The sequence below is a fragment of the Lepisma saccharinum genome, chromosome 10, assembly GCF_977018435.1.
Source record: "Lepisma saccharinum chromosome 10, izLepSacc3.1, whole genome shotgun sequence".
Classification (NCBI taxonomy): Eukaryota; Metazoa; Arthropoda; class Insecta; order Zygentoma; family Lepismatidae; genus Lepisma; species Lepisma saccharinum.
Genome location: NC_139238.1, coordinates 26,229,248 through 26,249,955, shown reverse-complemented (window position 1 = coordinate 26,249,955; position 20,708 = coordinate 26,229,248). Strand labels below are relative to the sequence as shown.

General features: G+C 37.5%; 1 protein-coding gene and 1 non-coding gene across 2 annotated transcripts in view; one reads left to right on the top strand and one right to left on the bottom strand.

Annotated features, from left to right (window-relative positions):
• Positions 1 to 20,708, bottom strand: part of Ufsp2 (UFM1 specific peptidase 2) — an 89,547-nt gene that overhangs the window by 38,729 nt on the left and 30,110 nt on the right. The window contains exons 4-5 of the mRNA XM_083129669.1: positions 19,306 to 19,399; positions 11,745 to 12,002 (exon numbers count right to left, since the gene is read on the bottom strand). Of these exons, the coding sequence (XP_082985795.1) occupies positions 11,745 to 12,002; positions 19,306 to 19,399 (352 nt within the window). The remainder of the gene's footprint in view (positions 1 to 11,744; positions 12,003 to 19,305; positions 19,400 to 20,708) is intronic.
• Positions 13,243 to 13,313, top strand: TRNAS-AGA (transfer RNA serine (anticodon AGA)). The gene has a single exon. It is a non-coding gene; the product is annotated as a tRNA-Ser (tRNA).

Here is a 20,708-nt window from a genome sequence, read left to right as displayed (position 1 = left end):
TTGGTAAAAAGGTAATTTGCCGGCCCTATAAGAAGAAAGCTTTAACCACTTGCCTTACTAACCCGAATTATCTCGGATGTGGTACTCTTCCGGCAAAATATTATCCCGAGTTATCTCGGAAACCTGAGGAGTTTGAATGTAATTTTTTTACCGGCCCGTACTAAGTCGGGCGGAACTTTCATGATGAATTGGGTAGGTGGAGTTAGTTGCAAGTCCGGCCAACAGATGTCTCGAGCGTGCACTAATTTTTGTGCCTGCCTTGAGGCACCAACTGAAGAAAGACAACAGCTTTTCTGTATTGCGTGACATTCGGTTGCTTGCAAGAATGCATTGTACGGAAGCGTTGATTCGGTTGGAACTTTCTCGTCCTTTTGGCAGCAAAATGAGTGATATAAGCACAGACTTAAGTGCATCAGAGTGTAGTGTAAGTGCTAGTGGCAGTGAAACACCACTAACTGACTGTGATGATATTTCAGTCAAAAGTTCGCATTCTGATGTTAGTTTGACGTCTGTACGAGTGTGGCAAGAACTTGATCCTGAATAATTACTTCTTTTGTCTTTTGAAATCAATATTATATCATTTATAACATAAACAACATACCATTTTGTTCGTTGCATTATTGTTAGTAAATATCACAATTTATATCACATTTAACAGCTCCGAGTATACTCGGGTTAATAAAGGAATGCCTATTTGGAGTAGAATATTTTGATTATTTTTGATTGTTGTACCAAAAATCATTGTTAATGTAATTTTGCATGTATAGTAGTAGTAAAATATAAAATTAAAAAAAGTGTAAAATTTTGACATCAATTTGGAAAAAAAGTCGTAAGGCAAGTGGTTAAAAATATTATTTCCTACGTCCCTGCTTCCTTATGTTGCTGTTTACTGCTATAAAATCATTTCCAGACTAAAATATACCACTCTGGGTTGTATTCAGAAACATTACATTTGTTACATTTTGTACATTACCGTCGTTCAGCAAGAAAACTCGAATGATGTAATTTCACCATCTTTTTTACATTTTCTAACCTACATTTTACATTTTTCAAAATCTGGGTAATTATTTGAAATCTGTATTCAATATTTTCGCTCATAAACCCAGTGTATTAGTTTCTGAACACAACCTTCAGCTAGCACGAAACATATTGCATTGCTGAGCCATGCAACGAAAACAAAGAAAGAAAGAAAATGAAACAATCAAGAAACGGTCAACCAATTGACCGTTTCTTTCAGACAGTTACTAGTGTGTTTTCGGGGTGGATAATTGTGAGGAAGATGGCTTCTGAGCGGAAAGTGGATTCCGGGTGCAGAAACTTTCAGGAGAAATGGACAAGTTCGTCCTTTACTGTGCAGCAGCATGAAAAAGCATTGTGTCTTATTTGTAAAGAAACTGTGGCGGTGTTTACAGAACACAACATCAAGAGACACTACGAAACGAAGCATAAAAACAAGTACGATGATTAAGTCGGATCATCCCGCGAAGAAAAAATTTCAAAGTTACGCAACGAAATTGGAGGACTGAAGAAACTCTTCAACAAAAGAAGGCAAGAGAATGAAGCAGCAGTGAGGGCAAGTTTTCAGGTGGCTCACATTTTGAGTAGAGAGGCCAAACCATTTTCTGACGGCGAGATGGTAAAAAAGTGTGTGCTAGCTATTATGGAAGAAATGTGCCCAGGAAAAGAAAAGTGTGGTCGAAACTGTCAGTTTTTCTCGCATGACTGTTAGGAGACGAGTTGAAGATTTGGAAAGCAACCTTCTGTCACAACTGCAGAGTGCAGCTAAGACTTTTGAGGTGTTTTTGATTGCCACTGATGAGTCTACAGATATCAGTGACACTGCCCAACTATTAGTGTTTATTCGGGGTACAAACAGTGCATTTCAAATTACTGAAGAACTTGGTGCTATGCGAACCATGCATGGCACCACCACTGCTGAAGATTTGTTTCGAGACGTGTCTGCGGTAATTAACAAAGTTGGACTTCCTTGGAATAAATTGGTAGATGTGACAACAGACGGTGCGCGAAGTATGATGGGACTTTACAACGGACTGGTTCCCAAAAGGTCCTTGAATGCAACAGTTCACGACCTATTGAGCTGCATTGAATTATTCACCAGCAACATCTATGTGGCAAGATTCTAAACTTAAAGCACGTTATGCAGGTTGGGAACTTTATCAAATCACACGCATTAAATCAAAGGACTTTCAAGGAGTTTCTGAGTGACATTGAATCAGAACACAAATATGTTGTGTATCACAGTGAAGTCCGTTGGTTAAGTTGAGGAAAAGTGTTGAAACGTTTTGATGAAATTGATATTTTCATGACAGAAAAATCAGAGCTCAACGATTCATCGTGGTTGTGGGATTTGGTGCTTTTGTGTGACATCACGTGCCACTTGAATGAACTTAACGTAAAGCTGCAAGGTAAAAGTAAATTGATCTTGGGCGTATATGCAGACATCAAGGCTTTTGAAACAAAGCTACAATTATTCGTACAAAAAAGTGAAAAAATCAATTTCTGCACTTTCCGATGTGCACAACATTGCTTCAGGAACAGCCTGATGTTGCCTTTTCGAAAAAAAGAATAATCAGACTTTTGAAGCTGTTGCAAGAAAACTTTAACGAACGATTTTCCGATTTTCGTGACCTGGGTGATGAAGTATGTTTGTTTTCCAAAATCCGATTTTGGCAGATCCATCAACTGCACCAGCCACACTGCAAACTAGAACTCATGAACTGCAATGTCAGGCATCTCTACACGACAAGTTTCGTGAACAACAATTAACAGAGTTTTATATTCAACTCTCACCTGAAGATTTTGCAAACCTCAGGAAGCAAGCACTGAAAATGGTTTGTGTTTGCTAGCACGTACGTATGTGAACAAACATTTTCGGTGTTAAAATGAGCGAAACCATCACTCCGAAATTTTGGAAAAAAAAAACAACAAAAAACAACTGACCGTCAATGAAATTTTTAAACATTTCCCTGTTATTATTTCCTTAACAGGCAGACAATAAGTTAATTGTGGAGAGCAATTTAATGGATGACAGTGCAAAATGTTCAAATTTTGGAAGAGGAACAATGTCGCTGGGCACCCCACGTAAACACACTGATTATAATTGATTATTATTGAAGAAGTGGCAAATATGCAGTGGAAAGTCGATTTTCAGGGGATGAAAGTCAAGAAGTTTTATATGTAGGAAAATGTCAAATTGAGGAAAATTTTATAACAATTTGCTACGTTGGGACCATCAGGATTGAATGTGTAATGCAGGAAAATGTAAAATATGGAACGTAAAATCAAAGTTCCACTGTATATGAAATTTAAAATCAGTTTACAAAAAAATAATTTTATTCTGAATTGTTATTGAAAACACAAATTGCACTGGCTTGCCACAATAAATTTGGATTAAATTCAACAATAAACACTGAATTAACTTGAATATTAAACACTTGCATTGATTCTCACATAAAAATTATTGCCTGTTGTCTGCTAGTACAGACCTGTACACGGAGAAGTTCCGGTTTCTTCCACTGGATCATTTGGTGCATACTGGATTTAATTCAGTCAGTAGGCAAAAAAAATTTCACTGACAAAACTTGAAAAAATAGGAGTTGGGGATATTGCTATTAACCTTTGTTTTCTAGTTATATTGTTTGCTTATGTGTGGACAGGTATAAACAAGCAGAAAAGATTTGAAATTTATCCTACAAAAAACTAACTAACTTCTCTTTTTGTATGATAAATTTTAAATATTGTTTTTTTCATCTGGGCATTGATGGAATAACGTAGCCAGATGTCGGGCACACCTGGTCAGGGTGGCTACAAACAAGCAGAAATGAAATTCCCTGACTTTTCCAGGTTTTCCAGGACAAAATTTACATTTTTCCCTGACAATTACAAACTAAACCATATCGATGTTTTTGCAAATGGAAATAATAAACTCATACAGATCCAGGTATGGATTTGTTAAGTAAAAATATTATATTCCATGAAATTGACATAATTTCTCCAATTTCAATGATTTGAATTCAAACTGCAAAATAGTGTATTTGGAAAATTATCACAATTCACAAGCTAGGGAAGGATTACGGAATTTTATCATATGCAGTACGTTTATAATAAAATACTTGATTATTTTTTAAGTTACGACTAAATGAGATTAAAGAGAAGAGTGATTGATTAAGAAATACATTTTGTAATTTATCAGTCTCCTTATACATTCTCAGTATTATATGTTGATATTTCCACTGAGGTTTGGAACCCTCTGCTTGCAAGAACCATGAATGCAGACTCATTTTTCGATGCATAAAGTTACTTTTCTCTTCTCTGTAAAGCAAACAACTTAACTCTTGCATATAAGTGAAACAATTGAATTGTACAAAAGAAAGTGTCATATTTCCTAACATTATCAATGGGATTTCTGCTTCAGTACAGTATATCCAAGTGAAGCACTGTGAAACTGACAATATACAGTTATACCATTATTGCAGACGAAAAGGTTGATTGATTGATTGATTTAGTTTATTTTACTTCGCGTTTTGTGCCTCTTGGCTAATTTGCGAAGATGGGGATGAGTGATGAAATGATGAAATTGATGAATGGACATTCACAAACAACCAAGCCCGACCGGGATTCGAACCCGGGACCCTTGGCGTTGCAGCGCGATGTGCTAACCACTCGGCCACAGGGTCGGGCGCTGACGAAAAGGGTATGTAGGTATTAGAAATTTAACACAAGCAATTTATAGAATTGGATTGTATAGGTACCTGATTTAGTTAACCAAACATTAAAACAGGAACACTCTGTTAAGAACAGCTTCTGAACGTTTATATACGAGGGGCATCCTGAATAAAGCTCCAATGGTACCTGTACGCAGCACTAATGGTCGGAGAAACACACACATGCGGGCAGGAAGAAGTGGCATGTAGCTGTAATCTGGTACAGTCGCAATGCAGTCGTTTTAGGACAGTTCTAGGTTAAAGATTGCAGCTCTCTACAGTCTCCCACCAACTGTGATGTATCCTACGTGTAGTAATCAGATTTTTGCACTCTCAGAATTTGGCACAGAGCCACCAGCAATCGTGTGAGGTGTGCAGACTAGACGTCATGAGTGATAGCATGGTCAGATGATGGTGCAGACAATTCATGGAAGGCCAATCGAATGTGCACAACCCCATACAGTTTTGCATCACTTCAGGTGAGAGATCTTGGACCACTCCTTGTACAGCACTGGCATTGCATGTACTGACTTTCATCTCTTTGTTCTACTGAAGAGGTTTCTGGCAGGACAAGGATATGACAGGTACACTGCAGTAGAGATAGTTCCAGTCTTTGCTGTCAGACACATATGCCATGGGCATACAAAATTTAATGCCATCCTACAACAAATGCCAGAACAATGGTGGTGATTATGCCGAAAATTAGGTTAGGACTCACTGTTACTAATGCAATAAATTACTACTGATATTCTTGTTTTACTTATGCCTAATCGGTAGCAATCTTGATTTTTTTTTTCAAATTGGTGTATTTTTTTTATTTTTTACTTTCGGTGTTATTTTTCCCAAAATTCACATTTTCATTTTAGCACATTTTTTGGGAAATACCTTAATACAGTGATGCCCAACCTAAGGCTCGTGGGCCAGATCTGGCCTGCCACATATCTTGCATTTCTTTACCATAAACATGTCGAAAAAAAAGTTTTATTTTATTTCTCCTTCTTAATATATACATGAAATTAATTTTTCTCAACAGAGAAACAACAGAATGCAACACATACTCAAAACATAAATCACATTGACAGTCATCAAGTCACTTAGAAGGAAATAATTAATTGTTCCTTACAGGAACATAGCTGGGTGCACCAGTGCCCTTGGTAAAAAGGTAATTTGCCGGCCCTATAAGAAGAAAGCTTTAAAAATATTATTTCCTACGTCCCTGCTTCCTTATGTTGCTGTTTACTGCTATAAAATCATTTCCAGACTAAAATATACCACTCTGGGTTGTATTCAGAAACATTACATTTGTTACATTTTGTACATTACCGTCGTTCAGCAAGAAAACTCGAATGATGTAATTTCACCATCTTTTTTACATTTTCTAACCTACATTTTACATTTTTCAAAATCTGGGTAATTATTTGAAATCTGTATTCAATATTTTCGCTCATAAACCCAGTGTATTAGTTTCTGAACACAACCCTGACATTGAAGCTAGCACGAAACATATTGCATTGCTGAGCCATGCAACGAAAACAAAGAAAGAAAGAAAATGAAACAATCAAGAAACGGTCAACCAATTGACCGTTTCTTTCAGACAGTTACTAGTGTGTTTTCGGGGCGGATAATTGTGAGGAAGATGGCTTCTGAGCGGAAAGTGGATTCCGGGTGCAGAAACTTTCAGGAGAAATGGACAAGTTCGTCCTTTACTGTGCAGCAGCATGAAAAAGCATTGTGTCTTATTTGTAAAGAAACTGTGGCGGTGTTTACAGAACACAACATCAAGAGACACTACGAAACGAAGCATAAAAACAAGTACGATGATTAAGACGGATCATCCCGCGAAGAAAAAATTTCAAAGTTACGCAACGAAATTGGAGGACTGAAGAAACTCTTCAACAAAAGAAGGCAAGAGAATGAAGCAGCAGTGAGGGCAAGTTTTCAGGTGGCTCACATTTTGAGTAGAGAGGCCAAACCATTTTCTGATGGCGAGATGGTAAAAAAGTGTGTGCTAGCTATTATGGAAGAAATGTGCCCCGGAAAAGAAAAGTGTGGTCGAAACTGTCAGTTTTTCTCGCATGACTGTTAGGAGACGAGTTGAAGATTTGAAAAGCAACCTTCTGTCACAACTGCAGAGTGCAGCTAAGACTTTTGAGGTGTTTTTGATTGCCACTGATGAGTCTACAGATATCAGTGACACGGCCCAACTATTAGTGTTTATTCGGGGTACAAACAGTGCATTTCAAATTACTGAAGAACTTGGTGCTATGCGAACCATGCATGGCACCACCACTGCTGAAGATTTGTTTCGAGACTTGTCTGCGGTAATTAACAAAGTTGGACTTCCTTGGAATAAATTGGTAGATGTGACAACAGACGGTGCGCGAAGTATGATGGGACTTTACAACGGACTGGTTGCCAAAAGGTCCTTGAATGCAACGGTTCACGACCTATTGAGCTGCATTGAATTATTCACCAGCAACATCTATGTGGCAAGATTCTAAACTTAAAGCATGTTATGCAGGTTGGGAACTTTATCAAATCACACGCATTAAATCACAGGACTTTCAAGGAGTTTCTGAGTGACATTGAATCAGAACACAAATATGTTGTGTATCACAGTGAAGTCCGTTGGTTAAGTTGAGGAAAAGTGTTGAAACGCTTTGATGAAATTGATATTTTCATGACAGAAAAATCAGAGCTCAACGATTCATCGTGGTTGTGGGATTTGGTGCTTTTGTGTGACATCACGTGCCACTTGAATGAACTTAACGTAAAGCTGCAAGGTAAAAGTAAATTGATCTTGGGCGTATATGCAGACATCAAGGCTTTTGAAACAAAGCTACAATTATTCGTACAAAAAAGTGAAAAAATCAATTTCTGCACTTTCCGATGTGCACAACATTGCTTCAGGAACAGCCTGATGTTGCCTTTTCGAAAAAAAGAATAATCAGACTTTTGAAGCTGTTGCAAGAAAACTTTAACGAATGATTTTCCGATTTTCATGACCTGGGTGATGAAGTATGTTTGTTTTCCAAAATCCGATTTTGGCAGATCCATCAACTGCACCAGCCACACTGCAAACTAGAACTCATGAACTGCAATGTCAGGCATCTCTACACGACAAGTTTCGTGAACAACAATTAACAGAGTTTTATACTCAACTCTCACCTGAAGATTTTGCAAACCTCAGGAAGCAAGCACTGAAAATGGTTTCAGTGTTTGCTAGCACGTACGTATGTGAACAAACATTTTCGGTGTTAAAATGAGCGAAACCATCACTCCGAAATCATATTACAGATGAATATCTTGATTCTGTGTTGCAGATTAGTGTGTCAAGTTTTGAACCAGGCATTGAAAAGTTAGTTTCTGCAAAGCAACCACAAACATCGCACTAATAAATTGTAAGTACCAAAAAACTATTTTAATTCTTTGATTTTGGCTTCTTGTTATTTTAACAAATACTAATTGTCTGTATGTGTGAAGGATTTTCTTACGTTTGAAATATTAGCATTTAAAAGCTGTAATTAAACGACGCCGTACGATTTGTATGCTATTTATGTCAGAAGATGTTCTGGCCCGCGAAGATCATGTTAAATTTTAATGTGGGCCATGGGCAAAAAAAGGTTGGGCATCACTGCCTTAACACCTTCATGGTGTTTTTAAACTACTGTTTCAAATTGTAAGTCACATGGCCTACGCCTCCTCGTGAAAGTTTGATATCTTGGAAGTTATTTTGGAAAAGTTATTTTCCATACACCTTTTAATTTTAAGGTAAGGGTTTTAGATAATGTAATTTTCCCCGTATATACCGAAGTGTGCATAATGACCATAAGTGGCGACACACCCAAAAAATTTTAAATCAATCAATCTCACGTGACAGATACCGATATAGTATGGCACCAAAAATTGGCATTATCTTTTTCTTTTCCTTGTTAGTGTTAGGTTTCCCAAAATCCACGTTTTTGTTTTAGAACATTTTTCTGCCAAATATACCAAAAGTTATACTTCCATTGTGCTTTTAAACTATTATTTTACATTGTAGGTCACATGGTTTACATACTTTCATGACAGTTTGATATGTTGGAACAGATTTTTGAGGAAGTAAAAGTAATGTGCTCCCCTGTGCTTAGCACCAAGCCATGAAGGCATATAGGTGGTGTGGAGTTAGGGCCCCACACTTTCTTGATCACGGCCGAAGGTATGGGTGATATGATCAGCACCACGCTCCTGGCTACCTTTACCCCCCCCCCCCCCCCCCAAAGTTTCCTCCAGGTACCCGCTTGATACGACGCTGGATGGGCACCGGAGCAGTTTGAACAAGTGGAAATGATCCCAGTTCTCCCCCTCATGGAATAGACCTTGGGCAGTCAGATGCCCTAACGACTGAGCTCCATTATTTCTCACTCGACAAATGCCGATGGTGTGCACTTAGCTTGGTAATTCAAAACAAATCTCGAGCAACAAATACTGAAGATGCGGCTCCCGTGTGATGGTAGATACGCATTATATCTATAGTTAGAACCCTGCCACTTTGCTCTGTGATGCAAATTGGTTTGATAGAAGTTAAAAAAAATAAATTGTAGGAAATACATGATTTAATGTGACTGTCGGAATTATTCCACATATATCAAACACTATAGTGTACTCTTGAATAAAGTGTTGGAAAACTTGCATGTTGTATGTACATAAATATGGCACATTTTGTTTCTTTAAGCCTAGAAAAGACAAGAATGTTGGATTTCATGGAATTTTTCATTGTTTTAGGACATTTATATTTGAAGATTACTAAAAACGCCAACAATTCACCATTTATGCCAAATTCGCGTTATTTTGATATTTCGAACGGGCAAAAAATGTGTCCAGACATCACTGCACATTCATAAACACAACTTCGCACTAATTAACATTTTTAACGGTTTTCGTGTTTGCCAAACATCAAGGTTCGTACTAATTTGAAATTACTTCTTTGCACCCTCATAAAAATCAGTAGATGAAAAGTGAAAATGTAACAGGGCTGGCAGAGAAAAGTCAATTCTTGAAGAAAGTGATATGTTTTTATGATTGAATGATTCGAGTAAATATAATATTAAAATATTTACACATTTAATATTAGTATTTTATTTCATAATATTGGACATTAATTTCACTCAGTGAGAGATTAATGACCATCTCTCATGAGTTTAAACAGACAGGACAGAGAGTGGTGTTAATTTCATTGCAATACTAGTTTTGCAGTAAATTTGAGGATGGGAGCATGCTCTTGCCAATTTTTATAATGTTCACCATTGAAGTTTTATGTTTCACTTTTTCGTGATAGTATTCAAAATATATCCCGTTTTGTTGGATTCTTCTTGATATCTAAGAAAAGTGCAATGTCATTGTAAATGTATGTTAACTTGATGATGTCAGGATGATGAAAGAAAACTTTCGTAAGCACTGCTACATTAAATAAGGTGAAGTGAGCCAGAAGAGTAACAATATTCCAGCAGCATATTTGCAGATCAATGGATCCTATTTGTTTCCATGTTCCTTCAGTTTGTTCAACAAAATGCCTTACAACAACGTCCAACAAATATCGGCGACACCCGCTCCCATCCCCTCCATGTTGACAGTTCTGTCCCCTTACTACTCCCATACGGACAAGCGAAAATGATAGTCCAATGCATTTTCCACGTAATATTTAGAGGCTTAACACATTTTTCTGCCCCTCCGGAAATTTCTCTCTCCCCTCCTCCTGCCATCACTGGTTCCTGGTGCCGTGATTGTGTTGTGCATAAAAGGGGCCTGAATGTTCAGTATATATATATATATATATATATATATATATATATATATATATATATATATATATGTACATACACATACACAAATGATGAAGGAGACAGTAAACACTTACCACATGAAGAGAAATAGTTCAATATTTTGCGATATATATATATATATCGCATTTTCAGAGTAGAAGATAGATAGATCGGCTTCACGTAAAGTAGAGGCACAGAATTCTGACCGTAGCGTCACTACGGTCAGTGTTGCCAGAAACAGTTGATAGAGAACGAAAAGTACTTTAACCAGTGTTTACTGTAAGGTGGGTGGGTGGTTTTGAGGAGGAGAGGAAAGGGTTACTGGTTGGCTAGGTTGAGTCCGGGGGGTATAGTGGCGTGCATGCCTGCTACATAGGCCCTTTGCCATCGTCTGTGGAAAGATGTGTCAGAGTGGGGGGGGGGGGGGGTAAAAGATGGATGATGGCAACAAGGAAACAGTTATTGAAGGTGGTGTTATGGCTGTTGGTGTGGATGGCAACTGTGAAATCACAGTTTTGGGTGGAGGCACGGTGATTATTGATCTTTAGGTTCATGAGGGTGGAGGTTTCGCCTAAGTAGAAGTTGCCGCAGATTTGGCAGATGAGGGTGTAAATCAGGTTGGATGAGTGGCAGGTGCCCTTAGGGTGAAGGGTGAACTCACCTGCTGGTGTGGGGATCAGGAGGGTGGGGGAGGTGATAAGTATGGGGCAGGTCTTGCATCTGGGTTTGTTGCACCTGTGAGCTTGGGGAGTGGTGTGGAAGGGGTGGGAGTGTTTCGGACCAAGATGTTTTGGAGGTTGGGGGGGGGGGGGGGGGCGATGGAAGACGACCCTCAATTTATCCCGAAAGATGTCCCTGGTGTCAGGATAACTGTGCAGGATGGGGAGGAGGGAGGAGTGGAGAATGAAAAAAAAGAATTAAAATTTATCGTACAAAAAGATAAGTAAGTTAGTTTTTTGTTTTATATAAAACAAAAAACAACTTTTTAACGAATATGGCATAAATAACCCCATAAATCATTGGCAATGCATAAAATGTGTAACAAATTTATCTTTCTTTTATCAATTTGATAAATATCCGCAGAGACCATCTTTGTACAAAAACTTTTTTACACCTTAGTAACTTTTTTGGCATACTGAACATTCATATAAACATTCTTGTTTATACGTTCTGGCATAAATTTGTTAAAACTAGATTAAAGAAGATGAAAACTACTTACTTAAAGATTCATCAGGCACTCCTTTTGGGTAAGCTAAAGTCACAAAATGACCACACTGTGATGGCAGGAAATGAACAGCTTCAGGAACAACGGCAACTCCCGTCTTCACAAAATGCCTTATCACACAAAATTCTTGCAGCCGAAGACTTCTGCACATGCTTTCTATCAATATTTCATAGAGTTGGGTAACTTTTGTACGTTCATGAACCATGCTCAAAGTATCGATATACAGGTTCATACGCAAACTCTTGAAATTCCCTAAAACATATAAATTCATCATGTGGTTAATAATGCAAGTCTGAATATATGAATTTCATTTTCAAGTGAAATATTCCATAGTGTTACACCCTGTCTCGGGAATTTGTGGAGCAAGGCTTTGACGCCTGGTAGGTGTTGCCTCATTTTTACCTCCATGGACACGTACATTCATTGGTCAAGCCTTCTTGAGTCACTACTTGTTTGTCTTGTTTTCATTGGCTTGCTCCAGATATTACCAGAACAGAGTGTAAGTAAAAACTAAAATATCATTCTGTTGTATAAAGTGAAAAATTCTTGCAGTTCTAGGATTTTCTTTGCACATTACCCTCATTTCAGCCTTTGTATTCATCTCACTCGCTCTCGGCCCCAGATTTTCATTTATAAATCGAAGTAATTCTTGTAATTTAATAACATTTGCTAAGGACATACCTTGGTGTGTGAGAAGCGTGGTGAAATCATGAGAACGAACGCCACAGTCGTTCTAGGCATGCATATGCGCAAGTCAGCAATTTCATGCGGTCTTACGGTCACGTAGTTTTTCCTGTGTTTCAGTTGTGAGACTGTGGGTGGGTGTTCTTATTGTGAAGCGCTTGATACAGAGTCCAGTGTGGTTTGTGTTTGCAGTACAGTACAGAAGATTATGGTTGAGTATACAGAGGAACAGCGTGTGTTTATCGTCCGTACATACTTGAAAACTGAGTCCATAAAGCAGTGCCAGCGGCAATTTACTGTTCAGTTTGGAGTCTGGAAACCACCTGCAAAGTCTTCAATTCAATATTTGGTGAAGAAACTTGAAACAACGGGAACATTGTTGGATGTCCATGGAGGCAGATGTCCAACACTGCCAGAAAGAATGGTGTGGGATGTGAAAAACAGATTGATGGCCTCACCAAGTAAGTTCTTGTGGAGACTGTCACAAGAAATGGGGGTATCCAGAAGTACATGTCAACGAGCTGCCAAAAAAGGAAAGCTGCATCATTTCAAAGGGACTTTGGTAACGAAGATCGCCCGATCTTACCCCACCGGACTTCTTCTTATGGGGGCATGCTGAAAGGGAAAGTGTATTGCAACAAGCCATGGACTCTTATGCAACTGAAAGACAAGATTTGGCAGGAAATTGATGCTGTGCAGGCGATCACTTCCAACATTTTCTTTGATGACACCATGCTTCACACAATCCAAGGTATGTCCGTAGCAAATTTTATTACATTACAACCTTTACATCAGGCAAAGCCAGGCTGGTTCGATAGCTCAGTGGTAGAGCAATGGCACAGAATGCCAGAGACCTGGGTTCGAGTCCTGGTCGAACCTGCATTTTTCGCTTAAGGTTCTACGTATTATTTAACCATGTTAGTCAGTATAATTCAAACTCAGTATCAGCACAATAGGTAGCTATGGTGCTATATTGAAAAGGAAATTTAAATTTACATATACTGATGAATAGTGCTTATGTTCACACAATAATAAATACCTTTATAATTATTAAATTGATAAAAAAAAACTAGAAACAACAAAAATTACAAGAGCATCAAATTATGCATTTGTTTACAAGAACATTTATAACATATCAATGCTATACATAAGAAGAAAATATCTCTTTGTTACCTCCTTCCAGGATAAAGCAAGTCTTTGTATCCACAATTCTGAGCTTCAGTTTTCAAAATTCATCATCTGACCAAACCACATCCAAACGTAGAACATATAAGTGTCACTCTATGCAACCTTCCTCCAAGCACTCATTTGAGGAACTGTAACATTTGCAAGCCTGCCCGTTAAGGAAGATGAAAACAGATACCTGTTCACTGCTTCAAAATCAACATGGCATCTTTTATACATATCAGTGTCATTCCACAACTTTCGAATCTTTATCAGATTATATCATGATCAAAGTTCATTCAAGTCATAAAAGGCTTCTATATAACTTCAACATCCAAGTTATTATAACATTGCCAAGTTTAATGCTTAAAAGCAACAATTATTGTACAAATATATAACCATCCCATTTTGCTATATCTGTACTTATCTTTGTTCCATCTTGAGCTTCCATTCTTTTTTTCTCAAGTCCTAGACAACTAGTATCAGAGCAACTAGTTCAACCCAATTTTTTAGTATGTGCAATCTTCAATTGTTTTTGTTTTATATTTTTGTCCATAAGTGCTTAACAGCTTGAATGCTTGTGTAGTAAATGTACATATTTGTTCTGTTACAGCTATTTTACTATGTATATCACAATATACTTATCTAATGATTACAATTACCATTTTTTGAATGTTGATACAAAATACCAAGTATGACATCATATTATGCATTGAACAATTTTAAAGAGTTGACCTTTGTATATAAACCTTGATGCCAATGCAAATGTACACAATTTCAATAAATTTAATTATAAATTTGAATGTATCATATCTTTCTTGTCTGAAAGAACACATATGATTGAAGATATTTGTTTTTCATATTGCCAGTCAAAAATAACTGTTATGACTAAATTATTATAAATATTGCACAAATGTGGAACTTTGAACTTTTTTTCAAATGAACAACTTTTCAAATGTTGTTATGACAATGTATTATTTTTATTGTCATAATTACAACCATTACTTTGATTTCTATCTGCGAAAATCTGCTACCCCGTCTGAGGAACATTGCTGGTAGCTGGTATACATACGAATATTAAAATAACACCGATGAGGTTATTTTTAATATTGTAGCAAGGAGGAAAAGACTAATTCTAACTTTGTAAGTTCTTTTTTAAAGAGACTCTGGAATTAGCTCTTTCAAAAGCATTTTCTGCTGATTTTATGTAGAAAAGTTAGAAGTTCGTAGATAGACTTAATTTACATGTACAGAAATCTTGATCTTTTATTGAAATAGATAAATATGTGGTCCTACATTCAATGACAATTTCATCCATAGTGACTTAGTATCCTTTCTTCAATAGTGACTTGCTTGTAGTCACAGATTCACTGCCTTGATCCACTGTGTTCACTGTCTCAGTTGTCTCCCAATGATAATTGGTAGGGCCATATATTTATGATGAATAAAATATCAAGATGTTGGTCCAAATTTGAATTTTTTGAATTTGAATTTGAATTAAAAATTTTGGGTGCGTCAGCACTAAGGCTATTTTGCACCCGTCATATTATACGGGGTCCAGCCCCTTATCGTTACAAATCACAACTCTAATGTTGCAGAACTAAAATCATAAAATATTAAAATCTTCTGACTTCCGTTAAAAGCTGAGGCTGTAAAGGGGCACTCAGCACACATAAGGACAAAAGAACAGGACAATACAAACAAAATTATACTGGCCATGGGGCCAGATCCTCGTTAGTCTTCAGTCCAGGGTGTACTAACGTGGAAATGAGGTTGACATTTGGGTGTACTATGTGGAAGGTCACCCCTTACACCCCGATGTTGGTACAAAAACTGGGCACATTTCAAAATCAAAAGCAGTATACAAAATGGCACCCAGTGTTAAAATGATGAAAACAACAATCAATTTGATTATATTGATTGATTTGCTTTATTTTACTTTGCTTTGTGTGCCACTTTTGGCTAATTTGGAAAGATGGAGATGAGTGATGATGATATGGTGAAATTGATGAATGGACATGCACAAACATCCATGCCCAGGCCAGGATTCTAACTTGGGACCTCTGGCATCGTAGCACGATGTGCTTACCACTCTGCCATGGGGGCCAGCTAAATTTGATTTTAAAAACTACACTTATTACACAAAATAAACATTTCCCTTCTAATAGCACATGCATGTAATATGTAGTTATAGGAGTAAATTTATTCCTGTGTAAAGGAGTCAGTTTTTGCTTCTCGAATACTTACAACAAAATAAATACGTAAATAGTTTTAAACTTTTCAAACTTACGTGAGTGAGTATATGTTAATACGGACGACGTTTCAGAGGCAATACTTCCTCCTTCTTCAGGTCTAACTAGAAATCTAGGCACCGGACATGGTGTCATATGAAATGGTGTTAAATAGGAATATGGTTGAAGGGATCGGTAAAAAACACTTACAAATCCTAGTTATTAAGATCGTAAAAATCCCTATCCAGGTAAAACATTCTAAAAATACTCATATTCAAAAATAAAAGACTAAAAACCAGTTGCCCACATGGCAGCCGAGTAACTCCCGTCCAGCAGTAAGGTGAAGCGCGTGGGTAATGGTCTACAAGCACAGAGTTGGAGATTACCTCCTCCCCCACGGGACTGATTCCCCAATCCAAAAAGAATTCGCGTTCTTCCCCTACAACTCTCAAAACTTCAGCAGTGACATGAAAACCCAAATTAGCGTAATATTTACTGGCATTATCCCATTTTCTAAGGAAATGTATCCACCCCTCTTCCAAACTACCGTCATCCCTATTGAGCTTATTGCCACTTCCTGTGCATATATATATATATATGCTGCTTCATATATGTTCCGGTCCAATTTATTACTACTTTTCCTGATAACTTCCCTTTTTATAATTCTATGCTTGCTTTCTATAATGTGTTCCGTGAGGCCAGTTTTTGGAACCCCTTCTCTGATATCTTTATCATGCTCACCCCATTGGATTTGCATGCTCCTTCCCATTTGTCCTACATATTCCCTCCCGCATTCGCATATAATTTTGTAGACGCCTTTCTGTTCTTCAGGGTCTTCTTTGTTCCCCCTTCCACCTGTCTTATATTCCGTAAAACATTTTTCAATGCTACGGGGGGCTTTCATCCCACATTTCACACCGTATCCTTTCATTGTTTTCTCTATTTTTTCAGAGATTCATTTATAGTAGGGAATACTGACAAAGCATGTCCCCCTATCCTTTTCCTCCTTTTTAATGTCCCTATCTTCAATATTAATCATTTCCTTCCCTACAATTCTCCTCGCTTTCCTTGCAATCCTATCCATCTCCAAGACCGTATACCCATTCTTTATACCCACTCGCCTTATCCAAGCCATTTCTTTCTCCTTCTCATTTTTGTCATTACACCATCTCTCCGCCCTGATGTAGAAATTAAGGTAAACATTATATCTGACTCTACACGAGTGTTCAGAACTCTTGTTAAGGTACAGATTATCCGCTAGTGGATTATGAAATACACCGGTCATTATTCCGTTATCAGTTTTTGTTATGCTCTAATCTAAAACAATTGATCTTATTGTCGATTAGGTCTTCCCTAGTAAAATTAATCCTTTCATCCTGTTTCCCCAATTCGGTAAAAACAAGGTCTAGGTCACTTTCTTTCCCGATAATGAGAATGTCATCAACATATCTGCCATAGAACTTTATCACCCCCCAACTAAGTCTAAAGCAGCTTTTTCGATGTAATTCATGACGATGTTAGCAACGTGGCCTGAGATCGGGTTACCCATCGCCAATCCTCCTTTCTTGTATAAAGATCTTCTCATTAATGTAAAAGTAATTGTAACCGGTTATAAAGAAAAACCACCTAACGTATTCCCATGCCACCTAAATTTCTACCCCTTTCTCCAATAACCACCTCTGAAGGCAGTCACCCGCTTTATCTCTTGGGACACTGGGGTACAAATTTATTACGTCAAAACTGCTGATTATATCGCTATCAGCAATTTCCAATCCTTCAATGAATTTTTTAACCTCAACTGAATTTTTAACGCTGAATTGGGTACTCCCTCTGATTTTTCCCATTCTTTTTACCAGTTCCTTAGCCAATCCATATCCCGGGTGTTCGTATGTAGGAATAATGGGCCTAAGGAGAACACAAACTTTGTGAGTCTTTGGAATGCCGAATGCGGTAGGAATATTCCCTTCTTTAACCTTTTTCAGGAGTGTCTTTTTTTCTCCACTTCCCAGAGTAATACTAATTTCTATACCTTTCTTAATTTCCCTTTTTATATTGTTAATTGGGTTCACTGAAATTTCCTCATAATTGTCATTTCTAAAACTATTTTCCAACTTATCACGGTATTCTTCCCTATCCATGATCACCATTTTATTTTCTTTGTCAGATCTAATCAAAAATGCATTGTTCCTCTTAACCTTTTTTTCGCAATATGTAAATTTTTCCGAAACTTATCATCATTTCTCCGTTTCTCGCTTACACTCAGGGTTTGATGGTCCCCATAATGTTAATATGCATTTGTTCGTCCAATAAATCCCGCATCTTTTGTCTAACTTCCCTTCGATCGTCATTTTCATCCAACTTTCCTACAATTTTCTCAGTGGCAATAATAAACTCCTCTTTCTCAAAGTTTTCCCCTCTAACTTTATGCTCTTTACCCATTATCTCCATTAAGGACGTTGGGGGTTAATGTTGGTCAAATTCAAAATGGTGTCACTTGTCATATCACTCATTACACGTTTTTCCTTTTTTCCGGTGGTCCCTTTGCTTATCCCAATTTTGCCATTTTCCTACCGATAGTTTCACAATCTCCATCCCTTGTCATATCCACAGCCCTAAAATGCCGTTCTTCAATGCGTCTCTATGTCACCGTGTTCAGTTTCTTCCCGATTTCTAGATGTAACCCATAACTTGCCCATACGCTTCTCTAATACACTTTCCTAACATCTTAAATTGTAGTTCCTTTTTTTGTTCCCTGCCATTAGTACTAAAGCGTTGGTACCTGCATTTCAGGAAATTGGGCAATACCCCAGCTTTTTTGCATTGTTTGAGAAACCCGATCCTAATTAATGTTTTATTAAGTTTAATCCTCAACATTTTATTGAGTTCAATCCTCAATCTTTCGAAGAAACACACCTTTCTCCCCATATCGGAAATTAACAACATGATGATGAAGTGCGTATTACTCATTATTGATTACAAAATAAATACGTAAATAGTATTAAAACTTTTCAAACTTACGTGAGTGAGTATATGTTAATCCGGACGATGTTTCAGAGGTAATATTCTTCTTCAGGTCATCCGGATTAACATATACTCACTCACGTAAGTTTGAAAAGTTTTAATACTATTTACGTATTTATTTTGTATTCAATAGTGAGTAATACGAACTTCCTCATCATGTTTTCAAATATTTAAGCAGAATTAATCGACTTTCCATGTGTTGCATAACTTACAGAATAAATCAGACTTCAAAAAGTGCCATGTCGGTAAACAAACTCCAAATTTTGTGTTTGAGAGATTATTTCTCATTTTGCACTTCATTTCACATCATTTCATGACAAAAGGGGTAGGAAAATGCACTTTACATAGACTTTCAAAAACATTACAGCATGTTATTTCAAATTTTGTGTTTCCGTGAAAAACAAAATATGCATGTCCTTACCATAAGAAACAAGATAAACTATAAAAAGACTTACTTTTTACATGTTGTATAACTGGAGCACAGCTAATGGTTCTTTCCACATCATTTACACTTGTAGGTTTGATGAGGTATTCCACATTTAAAGCTTCCTACAACAAGATACAACAAATATTCAAAAATAGCATTATTTGATTTTTAATCTTTACAAAGTAATATACGTGTCGTTTAAAAATTATCAATATAATGAAAATTAATTACTGCAATTAGGTGAATTGAACCAAATAAAACTACATTAATTGATTGAGGATGAAGACAGTCACAAAAAATGCCCATCCTGGGATTCGAACCTGAGACTCCTGGCATCTTAGCACACTGTGATGACCACTCTGCCACAGAGGCTGGCTCCTACATTTGGAGCAATATGAAATTTCTGAAGACACTGATAAAGCACCAATATAAAAATTACCCTAAAAAGGTGATATTTCATGTCACATATTATCAAATATTATACAATTGATGTCTCAACACATACCTTTGTTGGATTGAACTCAATCCCTCTTCTTAGATAGGAGACACATCAGAAATGGCAAAAAGGTTGAAAATGACAAATTGGTTGAAAGGTATAAAAACATAATCCCATGGTTACATTGGTTGAACAAAATACATTGAAATCTGTGTTTTCAATAACAATAGAGGATAAAATAACCTGATTTTAAATTGCACATATCTACCAGTTTTGCAATAGGTCTAATCTATGTTCCTTACAGGGGGTGTCTAGTGGGCATTACTCTCCTTCAGGATCAAGTTAAATTTTTCTCTGTGATCCATTAAGGGCATGAAGCAAGGGTTTCCGCAAGGCCCTTCTCTCTTTGGTGGCTGCAAGCATTGTTCCCATTTTAACTCTTTAGGAGCCAGGTCTGACTCTCTCGTGCATTCACTGGCTCCGGCCCACATAGACAAACTTTTGCCATAAATATACACTATCTACCAAAAAGTAATTGGGCACGTGTACAAAATGGTTGTCTGGTGGTGCAAACCCTGTTAGAACCTCGTGGAGACACCTCTTGCTGCTATAAAAGCAGCCACTCTGTCAGGCATGCTCTCGACTAGTTTGTGGAGGACGTCCATTGGAATGTGTCGCCATTCCTCTTGCAAGATCTCACTCAGTTGGACAATGGAATTTGGCCGCATCTCCCGAGACCTCACCCGCCAGTCCAATGCCTCCCAAAGGTGTTCTATGGGATTGAGATGAGGACTCTGTGCAAGTCAGACCAATCGGTGAACATTGTTGTCGGCATACCGCTGCATAGTAGCCTCCGAAACATGCCACCTAACATTGTCATCCTGGAAGTAACAGGAGTCCATTCCATAAAAACGCCACAAGGTTGGGAGCATTTCATTGTCTAGTATTGTACAGTATGCCTGTGAGTTCATTGTGCCACGAACAACCACCAGTGG